Source organism: Hippocampus zosterae, chromosome 9, assembly GCF_025434085.1.
Source record: "Hippocampus zosterae strain Florida chromosome 9, ASM2543408v3, whole genome shotgun sequence".
Taxonomy (NCBI): Eukaryota; Metazoa; Chordata; class Actinopteri; order Syngnathiformes; family Syngnathidae; genus Hippocampus; species Hippocampus zosterae.
In genome coordinates this window covers 20,731,771-20,745,489 of record NC_067459.1, presented here as the reverse complement: position 1 = coordinate 20,745,489, position 13,719 = coordinate 20,731,771, and the positions used below count along the sequence as shown (strand labels likewise).

At 45.6% G+C, this 13,719-nt stretch overlaps 1 protein-coding gene and 1 long non-coding RNA gene across 9 annotated transcripts in view; one reads left to right on the top strand and one right to left on the bottom strand.

Annotated features, from left to right (window-relative positions):
* celf4 (CUGBP, Elav-like family member 4) overlaps positions 1 to 13,719 on the bottom strand; it is an 83,310-nt gene that overhangs the window by 54,598 nt on the left and 14,993 nt on the right. For all 7 annotated transcript variants that reach the window (XM_052076737.1, XM_052076732.1, XM_052076735.1 and 4 more), the window contains exon 2: positions 5,649 to 5,731. In XM_052076737.1, coding sequence (XP_051932697.1) covers positions 5,649 to 5,731 — 83 coding nt within the window. The remainder of the gene's footprint in view (positions 1 to 5,648; positions 5,732 to 13,719) is intronic.
* Positions 5,215 to 6,425, top strand: LOC127607968 (uncharacterized). Of its 2 annotated transcripts, XR_007964173.1 has the most exons (4): positions 5,215 to 5,287; positions 5,374 to 5,479; positions 5,642 to 5,715; positions 6,246 to 6,425. It is a non-coding gene; the product is annotated as an uncharacterized LOC127607968 (long non-coding RNA). The 2 variants fall into 2 exon arrangements; XR_007964172.1 differs by having other exon boundaries at positions 5,221 to 5,479.

Genomic DNA, 13,719 nt, shown 5'->3' with positions numbered 1-13,719 from the left:
GGAAATGGAGGAAGGAATTGACAGCAGTGCGGACTCTTGCCGATACTCGCGGGAAGCGGCGTCTAAAAATCATTAGCAAGAAGCTCCACTCAGGCAGCATTAACTCGACCACTTAAAACATACAAATGTCTTGTCTCTATCTATGAAAGTGTTGCTTGGATAAAAAAAACACTCACTGAACTCACTGTACTTCACCCATAAGGTTTGCAAACCTCATTTTATCTCCACTGAGCAGGTTTTCTGGGGATTTTCAGGGGTGCCCGAGTCCGATCCTCGAGAGCCCCTATCCAGCCTGTTATCGATTTCTCCATATTCACACATTTGATTCAAATGATCAGGGGCTCCAGGACCGGCGTTGGGCACCCTCCTTCTCGACTAACTGTCCAGTTCAATTCCTGTGAATTTGCACCGACTCCCAGAAGCAGTGAAAGGTTTCCCAATGGTAAAATTCATAGATTTCCTTTGAAAAAAAATGTTTTATAGCATTTGCAAGAGAAATTCCTCTTCCATTGTATTTTATGGGAGCATTGAAACGCATCGCCGCATAGTGCGCCTCTTAAAACGCAGATTTTATTTGGACCATGGCTATTGTTTATTTATTCCCTCTTGGCAGCGCTCTTTACTGTTGACTGCTAATAAATTGCCCATCAGGTCTTTGGCTGTATAAAGATGTGTGTTCTTAAGGAAGCGCACATCCTTATGGATGCCAAAAAGGCGGTGTTGTGTTTTTGGCTGGGCGCTTTTCTCGCATCACTCCTACCACACATTCTGTCAAAGAGCAGTTTCATCAATCGGAGCGTTTGCGTGAGGCAAACGGTTTTCTTTCGGAGAAGGGCGATTGGAATAGTTGATGCGGAGATGACGGGGAGAGAGAGGGAGGGGGATGATTTAGCTCTTGAGGCCTGTGGCATTTTTCATGCGGACGTGCCGCCATGACCCTTGCACACTGCGCCCCCCCCCCCCCCCCCAATTTACATTAATGATAGGGAGGGTGTCATTTTTGCACACTGGGTTGGGGATGGGGTAAAATTGCATTTCAGTTACCACCAAAACGCCACTCGGTTCGCCCACTTCATCCAGAGAGCCCGGCAGGTATTGACCAAAGTGGGCGGGGGTAAGCGGGGGGGGTTGCTTATCGAGACAACGTTGCCATGAAACTGGGTCACAGGAGCCAATCAATGTCATAGATTTCTTTCCCTGGCATTCTGGGAGAGAGGCTGCTTGGGGTGGTGCCGTTGGAGGAGTTGTGGCGGAGGAAGAAGAAACCAATCAGTGGTTACAGAAGCACGTCACCAACATCTCTCTTCCCACTCTGCTTCAACCTTTTCCTCTTGCCTGCTATTCATTTGCCTTCCCATCTTTTTTTTTTGTTGGTATTTGTTTGCCTCTGGGCTGAAAGCGGGCATGTGTATGAGCTCTACGTTGATTGCATGTGGGTGTGTATGCGTTCCGAAATGACGCATTGATTCAGAGTGTTCCATAGTTTCTTCTCACTGTTACGAGTCCATCGACGGTGTATTAATCTCCCCCCCAACCCCCGCCCCCGCCCCCGCACTCTCTTTCCATGAGTATCAGGTTGTTCAATGAAAGTGTTTGTGAAGAGATTTGTATTACGGTTACAAGAGAAGTCTTTGCGGGGGTGAGTGAGTGCATGTCATGTTGGCAACGGCGGTCTGCATTGTGTCCATGTGCAAAGTATTTGTTGCAGCACAAGCACACACCCTTCTTTGTGTACCATGTGGGGGATTGTAGTCCTGGTGTTATTATCCATCCTTCCATCCATTTTCGACTTATCCTTATTAGGACCGTTGGAAAGATGGAGCCTGTGCCAGAAATGAGCCTGGGGTGTGGCAGGGCACATCGAGACATAGAGCCAATCCTACACATATTTTTAATGAAGTGAATTTTGGAATGTGGGAAGAAGCCAAAGCAGTTCGCTAAATGTGTTTCAAATGAGAATCAACGTTTGACCATTTTGAACACACGCTATACTATAGACCGGTACTGTTGATAAGCCACCCCCCATTCTCCTCCAACAAGGTTTTTGTAAAACTGAAGATTTGAAAGTTCATGGAATGCAAATGAAAATTTATAGAAAAAAAAATAAATGTTTTGATCTCCAAAACATGCTAGCCTTTATAGAAACAGAGAACGTTAATTCTGGTGCCGTTAACCCTCATATTATGTTGAAAAAAAAAATCACATTGATTATGTTGTGGGTCATTTTGACCCGCACTGTAAAAATCCACACAAAATAGTCAAAAAACAGGTTACACCAGTAGCAACTTTGTTTAATTTGAGGCCGCTGTGGCATAAACCCTGCATTGGGTAGTTGTGGCTTCATAAATTTGTTGAGAATAAAAAATATAATCTCGATTGCCACAGCACGGCGCACTGTGACCCACATCGACATGCAGACCTACACACGTGCGAGCCTCCATCAAGCAATAATAATCATCCATGTTTTAATGCTGTTAGCCAATTGTGGAACCGGATCAGGGGATCACAAATATCACAACACGCAGATTGAACACGCGGACGCGTTTGTTAATTTACTCAACCCACTTTTACACAGAGCCTGGACGATAAGATTTTGAGTGCTGCGTATTGTTGTTGTAGTGTTTTTTTTTTCCATACGCCGCACGCTTGTTTGTTGTAAATGTACGTGCTGAACCATATCTACCCCGTGCTTCTCCGGGGAAATTAAAAAGCAAGTCAATCACTTTCAGAGCATCAGATTGACTTTTTAAATCAGCATACATCTAGCGGTACAATTGAATGTGAATTGATTGGGGCGAGACCGGCGCTTGCTATGCCGTTCTCTAAATGAAAGATTCCATGTTGATACGGGTCAACCACGCAAAAAGATCTCCCTGCCAGAATAATCGACGCCCCATTGCAGTTGTGTCCGATGTGTTCTTTCAAGCAGCATCGTTGAAATTCAAACGGAATGGGATTCAAACTTGGCGTTTGTTTGGGGTGAGCCCCGCCTCCCGCCCTAAAGTCAGCAGGGAAAGGCTTCAGCTCACTGGTGACCCTAATGAGGACAAACACGAGAGAAAATGGATGAAGGGGATTTCAAACTTGAGTCCGTGACTGACTCTGTGTTGCTTATTTACCTTCGGTCTCAACTGGCACCACGCGTGCATGCATGAACGACCGCGCGCGCGCACGCACGCACACTCGCACGCGGACGCTTCAGTACTTTGTGCTGCGCTACGGCAGCAGCCTACGGCCAAGCTAACAGGCCATTTCCACGAGGTAGTCTAATCCCCTTTACTCCCAGCTCACCTGGCAGCTAAAGAAAGAAGGCTCCCAGAAAAAAAAAAAACTTTAAATATAAAGGTTGGGAAAGCAACTTTGATGATAAAAAGCGCATCAGGACGCGAAGTGAAGGGGAAAGAAGCTTTTAGGGGGGTGGAAAGGGATTTCATTTGCAGGATTTGGGTTGTGTTGGCTTGAGAGGAGGGATTGATGGAAACTGGAGGGACGGAGAAAACAAACAAGGTGGGGAAAAATAAGGAAGAGTGAGCACCATCACATTTCCTTCTGTCCTTTTTTGGCTAAACGCTTTTGACTAATTCATGACTTTCACCAAGGAGGGAATGGTTTTGGCTATGAGAATTTTTATTATTTTGTTTGGGCGGATTATGCCACAAAAAGTGACCCCCCCCCCCCCCCCCAAAAGGTATCTGCTTCTTTTTTATTGTCAATGTCATATTTCACCAAAGCCGGCTTCGATATTGTCCAATACTTTATTGCCATGTTATATTTGCTTTAGGATGTCCTTTACTGCCACCTACAGGACTGGAGTGGACAGGTATTCATCCATCTGTTGTCTAATCTGCTTTATCCTCACTAGTCTATCCGAGTTGAGTATGGACAGTAGGCAAGGTACACCCTGAACTGGTGGCCAGCCAATCGCAGGGCACGCATTGACAAACAACAATTCCGGCTCACAATAGGGGACAATTTAGAGCGCTCCATTAACCTGCCATGCGTGTTTTAGGAATGTGCGAGGAAACTGGAGTACCTGGAGAAAACCTACGCAGGAAGGCCGGAGCCGGAATCAAAGCCTGAACCACTGCACTGTGAGGCGAACGTGCTAACCGGTCATCCACCGTGCCACTGACAGGCTTTAGGAACAGTAGATCCTTTGAACCAATGGTTCAACCTGCTTCCATTTCTCTTGGATGATCTGCAGCAGGCCTCTCTTGAGGTATGTGCTTGTTTATTTTAAGCTCGTCCTCGATCAATTGCGAAATTGAGAGTGACCCTTTCCTGGCAAAAGCGTTGCTCATTAGCATTTGCCCCTGGAGCCAAGTTGATTACAAATGACCGTACAGGTATGTCGACGCTTACATTTAGATGCTATGTAGCACGCAAGCACATTTGTGAATAGTTCCATTTGCCATCGCTATAAAAGACAAAACATCAGTCACAGCAGATTTGTGAACCAAAAAAAAAAAAATCCTAGTTTGGACCAAATATTTAATCTCTCTCTGTATACGTCAGTCTCTCCCTCTCTGTTTCTTTCGGAAAAATCCGCCACTGGGAAAGAAAGCACGGAGCCCCACTCCTCCGCTCTTCTCGCTGCACGTCTGTGATGTCATAATCACTCACATCAAAGGCTATGCGCTCAACACGGCGACTGTCAGCTTCCCTGGAGGCGTCATTAAAAAACGAACGCAGCAAAGCAAGCCAGGCCTGACAGAGACACATCAAAACTTCCTGACACGCACATGTGCAAGTTTGCGCGCCGCCATACGAACTTGACTTGCATTTCTACGTAGAAAGATGCACTCGCACGAGTCCACACGCACGTACTGTACATGGCAGAAATGAACTGCAGCGATGAATGCAAAACTGTGCATCTTAAAAATCAATGCAATGCTACAGTCAAATACACTGCATATTATTCCCCCCACCCCACTCGCACCCCCGTCCCCGCTCTCACATCAAAATGAACACCCTCCTCCCTTGACAGTGTCAAAAAAATCCCTTCTACTGTCACGCACCGGCGACAGCTCAACATTCACACGAGACGGCGTCGGTGCGCGTCGTGCATGACTGCGAACATCTGCAGCCCATGAACATCTGTCGAGGAGACGCGCTGCATCGGCCATGCACATGACGCACAGCGTGCGCTTTAATGTACAAATCGACGTCATCCACCCACCCGCAGGCGGCTTTCTCATCCCCCCCCCCCCTCCTCGGCTGCTTCGAACCCACGCGCACGGAAGCGCGCCCGCTCATTTACACAAACTGGAGGAAGGAACTAAAAATAGTAGGCCTATGATGTGATGCTGCGTGTGGTTTCCCCCCCCCCCTCCCCCGTGGGTTTATATCTGTGTGTGTGTGTGTGATTGTCAGAGTGACGAGAGAGGGAGAGCAAGAGGACGCAAAGCGAAAGGGAGGCTCTGCTCGTGTCTGCTGCACAGTCAGTGATAAACACAAAGTGACAGGCGTGGCAAAGATGGTGAGTCCCCTTTGATTTGAAATGAATGTCAGGCATTTGTATGTGGGGGGGGGGGGGGGGGGGGGGGAAACACAAGTGGCGGCCCGAATCTAACATCTCTTGGTTACGCGCGGTCTGTTTTCTTTGCTTCCGGGGCGACATCGTGCTCCGCGTGTACTGTAGGACTTACCCCTGGAAGGGTCTTCTGCTCGTGCAATGCATTCTGGGCTTTCAGGGCCGACTCCCTGGCACAGTAGGTAAGGAAGGCACAGCCTGAAACGCAGCAAAAGAGAGAGACGTAATTATATCATGCGAGCTGGGGACAAAGAGAAAGCGACAGACGTAGGCGGGTGCTCCAGCAACCTTCGGCGAGAGCTAACAAAAAAAAAACAAAAACGAAACGCAGAACGCCTCAACCTGTCGCCGTTATTCCAATCAGGAATACGGAATACTCCGCGCGTGACGGCGGCGCAACACAACAGCGACTGAACAAAGGCGGCGTTCTCCTACGCGTGAGCACCGTCGAGTCTGCGCACGGAAATTAAGAAGGCCAAAATATCTGCTTGGCTTGCAGATTTGCCGTAATGTGCCGCGTGAGAGCTCCTCCGCCCGAGAAACGCGTCAGATGTGACGGAGCTTCCCGGCTGCCAGTTATCCGTTCGCCCATCGCATTCTTCTAGCTGCTGTGACACAGATAGACATTTTTCCCTGACAGCCCCCCCCCCCCAACACAGCCTTTTCTTCCACTCTTTATTTGTCCAACTCTCACTCCATATATTGTTCCAAGACTACCCACAATCCTCGGGTTTGTCGTCACCTGGGCCGACGTGAAGATGGAGACGCGGGAGGTGAGGCAGAAGAAGAAGCCGCGGGGGGGGAAAGGCGGAAGGCTCTCCCTCGCCATCCCATCATGACAGCGAGGAGCATGCTAATATCGGCGGGCTGACAGGCTGTCAATCTCCACATCTAGGGAAATGATTCACGGCGATGACAAATGAATAAAACATGTCCACACGCGGCATCACCAGAGGCGATGGTGACATGATTCAACTAGACGCACCCCCCAAAAAAAATAAAATCCTTAAAAAAATAAAGATTTTGTTCTGTGCCGTCAAGGACTGCGCAGACTGGCTCATTCTGGTTGTACGCAACATGTTGTCATGGGCAACTCCATATTGCGCACGTGGAAGTCGCGGCCACCCTTTCGGGAGGCTTCTTGGTCTTTAACTTCAGGTCTTACTGATGGTAACGCAAAAGGCAGCCGCTCTTGTGGGTGTTTTCAATTAACAGGCCTCTCACTCGTTAGGCGAAATGGGAGCTGGCCTCTGACAGCTCCGCTCCTTCCTTGTCCTCTTTGGGTCTGTCATTCATTCATTCATTCATTCATCTTCCGAACCGCTTGATCCTCACTAGGGTCGCGGGGGGTGCTGGAGCCTATCCCAGCCGTCTTCGGGCAGTAGGCAAGGGACACCCTGAATCGGTTGCCAGCCAATCACAGGGCACACAGAGTCGAACAACCATTCGCACTTACACTCACACCTAGGGACAATTTAGAGTGTTCAATCAGCCTGCCACGCATGTTTTTTGTTAAGTCAAACATGCAGGTGGCGTACCCGTGGAAACACCTTTTCACGCAGATGACACTTAACTTACTCGCATGTATTCTAACGTCACGTTCAGATACGGAATATGGAACGGAATGGATTTATTGTCATGCACATATCACCAGTACCTGTACAATTGATTAAAAAATATTTTCGAAAGTAAAAATAAACAACTAAGATGTCTTAAATTTTTTTTTAAAATACTTTGCTTTTTAGTTTCCTCCATGAACAATGGTAAAGTAATTAAAACGCCAAAACTTTTGCACAGATCTGTGTACGGGTCACATAACCAAAAGATTTGACGGTAAAACAGACATCATGACACAAGTGCAGTGACAGTCAACAAACATTCAATTTACCCTCATTGTCACAAGTGTCACGTTTCGCGTGATGGTAGTTGTAGGACCCCAAAAAGCAGGGAGTAGCAGCCAGATTGACCAAAATGTATTTAACAAAAAATACACACAGGAGTACAATGAAAAAAAAACACTAACTCAAAGTACTCAAAAAAAAAAAAGCCTGGAAATCACGAGGAACAAACAGAACTAAGACAGGAAACAAAACATGACAGGAGCACACGTATGCTCACATACTCAAAGCTCACAAAGACCAAACAAAGACCGGCAGAAACTCCAGGAAGTAAATACAAGCTAAGTGACGAGGCAACGAGAAACACCTGGACAACACACAAAGGGTAGAGGGAGCTAATTGGTTACACAGAAGGAACACTGATAACGAGAACAGCTGGCAAAAAAAGGCCACATGAGGAATCAAAACCAAACATAACCAGATCGAAACATAACAACAAGCGCGATGCTTGCGGGGGCTTTTTGAATCTGACTAAGACCAATATTGGCCCAGGAGAGAGAAAGAGAGACGCTGTTTGTTTCTGATGTCAATGTTGCCAATCTGGTTCCCCATCACTTCAAATTCAAATCAACTGCGGCGCAAAGGCGATCTGAGGGGATGCGCGTTGTGTGCGCGTGTCTATGAGGGAAAGAGAAAGAGAGCAGAGAGTGAAGACGGAAATGGGGAGAAAGAGTGCAAAATGAAAAAAAAAAAAGGGCCAGGGAACAGAGCGGGACAGTGGCAGCAAACTGCAGGGGGGGGGGGGGGGGGGGGGTGCTCGGTATGGGAGCGGGAGAGCAGGGGAGAGTGGAGATAAAATCAGCGAGCGTCTATGAACACCCTCCCCCTGTGTCCTACACTTGCTGCTTATCTCAAATGGCGCCGACACCCCAAAGGGAGGCATCGCCGCTGAGGGGGTGACAAAGCGGTTGACCAAGTATCGCTTCATACACGCTCAGTAAATGGTTGTCCGTGTGTCCAACTGACTGCCGTTCCAAGGCGTAACACGCCCCCTACCTGCGGACCCGAAGGAGGACACCAAGCAATAAAAATAAAAAAATTAAAAAATGGGGGGAAAATGCATGTTTATGGTTCCCACTTGCTCAGCCATCATCGGACTTGCTGATAATCACTCAGAATGTCATGCGTGTTCCACAGGCATGTTTTTGACTGACAAAGAATTGACCGATGGTGTCCCCGAATCAGGAACTGAATCATTCCCTCAAATAAAATACGTATTGTACTGAAAAGAAAGCCATTATGGGACACTTCCACCTTGTCTGACGAGAGACAAGCACCGAAAAGTCACACCTGCCAGCAGAGAATATGTCGCACATTCATGGCAGCGCGTAATGTTTCTGCTGATATGAAAGTTTGCTTCTGACTTTTATTTGAATGTATGTCCATTCAAATGATAGAACGCTGATAAAAATCGGTTTTACGGGGCGGATTTCAGCCCTGGAATGACAATTGCCTTATAAGCCACACGAATCGCCGCGCATCCCTCTTTGAATTACTGCTTCACACTGTTACTGGACACATGAATTACTTTCAGCCGTCCGGATCCGCCTCGGCGCCACCCAAGACCAGAACGCTAAGGGACAAGTTATTGCTGAGAATTCTCTAATTATCTCGTGCCCATTAATTCGGGCATTGTAAAAAATAAATAAATAAAAAAAAGGCTGACATAAAAAGTTCCCTCCTGACACGCTCTCCTTTTATTCCCAGCTCCAGATGGGGGAGAAACTCCCAGTGATCATTTAAATATTTCAGAAAATCTTGGTAAAAGCCTCAAAAGAGTCAATAGCATTAAATTCTTTATCCGCGGCGCAGCTGAACCTCCCCTATGCGCGGCTGCCGATCTCCGCCTCCGAAAACGTTGCCACGGAACTTCGTTTGATGTCGGCAAATTTCCGGCTGTCGAAGCAGATTTTGGACATTGCTGTTTTCTTCAAAGAGTCGACCACGGACTGCTACGTATATGCTTAGTAAATTCGAGTAACAAAAGAATGTTCATCCGACGGGAAACTCCAATGGGGACGAAACGGCAATGCGCCGCGACATTTGATTCAAATCGGCAGAAACTATACAGTCCGTAAATGTCATTTACCGTATTGTCCACACTAAAAGGTGCACTGGATTATGAGGAGCACCTTCAATAAATGGCCAATTTTGTAATTTTTTTTCATATATTGGACGCGCCGCATTATAAGATGCAATCTATAATGCATCCACTAGATGGCGCTTTGCTCAAGGAAATGCCAACAGAACACTACATGACACTACACCCTGATTTATATATCGACGATCAGATGTCAGTAAAACTCATTTAATAAAGCAGCGACACAGTTCACTTAACCAACATTAAGTTATCACATTGACTCGTTAACTCTCTTGCCGCTGCTCTATTTCCGTGTTCAACTGCGAAGCCGATCGCCTTAAGTTTGAACTCTGCGTTGTAGGCATGTCTCTAGCAAGGAGCCATTTTGGGGGTTGACCTATTACCGTAATGACCATACACAAGGTGCATCGGATTTTAAGGCGCTGTGAGCTTTTCAGAAAATGGAAGGTTTTTAGGTGTGCCTTTAAGTGCGGAAAATACGGTAATCTAAAATTAGGCCGATCCAAAATTGCACGCACAATCATGGACGTACGCACGCACGCACCTCGGTCGCACACCAAGCAACATCGAACGGAAACTGATTGCGGTAATGCAGAAAGTGCTACGTTGGCATTTTTAATTAAAAGTGGATACGTATTTGAGTCGAATACCCTTGCTTGGATCTGATGTCAGACTGAAAAACAAAACAAGCAGGCCCTGTGAAGAATAGTAATTCAATAAAGTGAGCAGCCATTCGTCATATCCCCTTCACCTACACCGACCCCTCAGATCATTACTCACAATGCTGAATAGATAGTGGATTGAGGCTATTCCAGGGGACAAAAACCTTCCGACGTTCTCCCCGTATCTTCTGAAAATCTGAAATTGCCAGCTGTAAAGGCTGATTCAATAAAACCTAACTTTAAAGTCCACAATATGAACTTGGGGATGCACTACGCTATGTATGAATAGGGAGTCCAAATAAAGAAAACTTCAATTACAGCTCAGAGTATACTACTTTTTTTTTTTTATATATTGTGTGAAACTCGGCTTAATATTCAGGAGCTGTTCCCATGACTAATGAACGCTGGTCCTCAGATATGATATGATTTCAGCTGAGGCAGGCAGAATTAAGGGGCAGTATTATGAACCATGAGGTGAATTCATTTATAGTCAAATGGAACGGCGTCGCAGCTCACCATCAGGCGACTATATGCAAATTGCTCCGAGAAAGAATTTAGCCACACCGACCCATAATAACAAACTTATTATGCGGATGATGGGTGAAACTCCGAGCAACATGTGCACATCTGCCAAAATAATAATAATAATAATAATAATAATGAATGAATGAATGAATGAATGAATGAAAGATGAATAATAATATATTACTATTATTATTTATTAATAATAATAAGTATTATTGTTATTATTATTATTATTATTAATAATAATTATATTATTACATTATATAATAATGATGATTATTATTATGATAACAATAACAATAATAATAGTACTGGTAATAACAATAATAAGATAGCATAAGACAACTTTTATTTGTCTCAGAGTGGAGAAATTCCCAATTTACAGCAACAAAATTCTGAAATGGACAAAGTAGAAAACAAAAAGTATGTAAATAAATATAAATATCAAATATAAATATAAGCATATTAATAATGGGCGATAATTCATCATGTTTTACTTTGTTAGTTTGTTTTTTGTGTGAAATCAAAGCCCAAAAAGCGATCAGTGGGAAATCAATCAGCATTCAGACAAATTCTTCCATCTCTCTCTCTCAATCTCTCTCTTCCTTCCGGAATGTTACCATTTTGTCTATTTGGTCTGGTGGTTTTAAAAGGTCAGGATTCTCCTTGTAAATATCACCGTGAAATGGCTATTTAATTAGCTTAAAGGTAGCTAGCAGTCGCTTAATAGGAAGTAATAGTTTGTCCAAGGAGCTGATGTCCCATTCAGCGCATTTAAGACTCTGTAATCCTTCACAGGAGTGGCCTAGTTATACTGTGTGAGGTTTTTTTTTTTTTTTGTGTATGCATGTGTCAGAATCGAAGAGAGGTAGCAACAGAGGGAAGCAATTCACTTGTAAACCAGATAAAGGTGATTTTTCCTTTCACCCTTTCATGCGCCCTGCCACCTGATAACACGATAAACTCTCCACTGTAGTAACCGCTATCCTTGAAAGGGTTAATATGTATTCCCGTTCAAGAGTGGTTAATCCTTACGTACCTGCGACCGATTGAAGAAATGCACTGCCAAAATATACATATGTAGACATCTACATTGACGCTTATATCAAAATCGATACTTTAGGCTAGTAATGTAACATACTTGAGTTTAAAACAACGGATTGCCTCAAACCAAATATTCCCAATCCATCCAAATTCTGTCCAGTCAGGGCCAGCTAATTAAGTGGGGAAAGCGAGACCCCGGATGGGTTGCCAGGCAATCACAAGGCAGCGCGAGAACAGATTCCGGCTTCAGATATGGGGACCAACAGACGAGCAATTACCGTTGCCATAACAATATCGGCACATAAGAGTAAGATGTCATTCGGTGAATGGCTTCATAGCGTGTTATCGTTAAAGATCCAAATCATTTTTCTGGTTCGATTTTGCAATGACATGTTAAGCTTAAATTCCTGTCAAGCACACATTCCGGATGACATTCATTCATCATCTTCCGAGCCGCTTGATCCTCACTAGGGTCGCGGGGGGGTGCTGGAGCCTATCCCAGCTGTCTTCGGGCAGTAGGCGGGGGACACCCTGAATCAGTTGCCAGCCAATCACAGGGCACACAGAGACGAACAAGCATACACGCACACACTCACACCTAGGGACAATTTAGAGCGTTCAATCAGCCTGCCATGCATATTTTTGGAATGTGGGAGGAAACCGGAGCACCCGGAGAAAACCCACGCAGGCCCAGGGAGAACATGCAAACTCCACACAGGGAGGCCGGAGCTGGAATCGAACCCGGTACCTCTGCCCTGTGAAGCCGACGTGCTAACCACTGGACTACCGGGCCGCCTTATTCCGGATGACATATATTTACATTTTCATCATGACAGCTTTTGAGCCCTGCATCCAGATGATACATTATCATGACATCACCGTGGATTTTCACCCAATTTTTACAGGATCACCCTTGAAAATACGCCATAAAAAAATATAATAATAATAATAAATCCAACCTGCTCTATCCAAAACTGTAGGCAGGAAGCCGCCCGTAAATAAACCATGGCAAACTCGCACTGACAGAAAAAGACCCTTGAAATGGTGCGTGTATGTGCGCGCGCGTGTGTGTCCCTGAAGATAACAAGTGGCATCTCTCGCCCTGCTTCCCAGCGAGGCTGTCTCTAAGCTGTGCTAATCGATTGGCGAAGGAGGAAAAAGGGCGAGCTTTAATGTGTTGCATGTGAAGGATTTACTGGAGAGCAGAGCCTCGGAATCAATGGACTAGAAAATGCATCATTAGGATAGTGTCAAACACACACATACACACACACACACACGCACGCACACGGCCAACTTAAACCCATTCACTCCCCCTTTCTCCTCTGGTGCTCGTCCAGTGAGGGTTGGAAAGAGAAAACACACAAAATGGACTTGAGTATATATGAGGCGCGCATCCTCACGTTGTAAAGTGCGACAACACACACAAAGCTCGGCTCCTCAAGACAAACACGCGTGCGTGTGTCCGTCCCAAATATCCAGGCCGCACAAATTGTCAACTCTTACCTCGGCCATTTTGTCAGCAAATGTTTGAGTGAGCCAATTTTAGCTTCCCATTCTATGAATAATTAAATTCCCAACGACTCCTCAGGTGAACCCCCACCCCCACCCCACCCCCACCTCACCGTGTTATACCGTACGTGGCCACCGCTGAACGGTGAAGCAATTGCAGAGCAGATCAGAAATGGAGATCGGTGGGCATTTCTAATATTTTCTGCCAAACTCATTAAAGCTGTTTAGTATTTCCCACAGGAACGTTCTACTGATCAGTCTTTGCCTTCTCAGAAATGAATCATCTTCCGACTTGGAGATGATTTCGCCAAGATGGGATAGAGGAGGACTAAAAATAGCGCAGTCTAAACACAGAACAATGAATGACATAGTTGTGATGTTGACTCATGCAGGGATTGAGACCTCAAATGACTTTGGTTACAAGATATGCATTATGGACTGTTT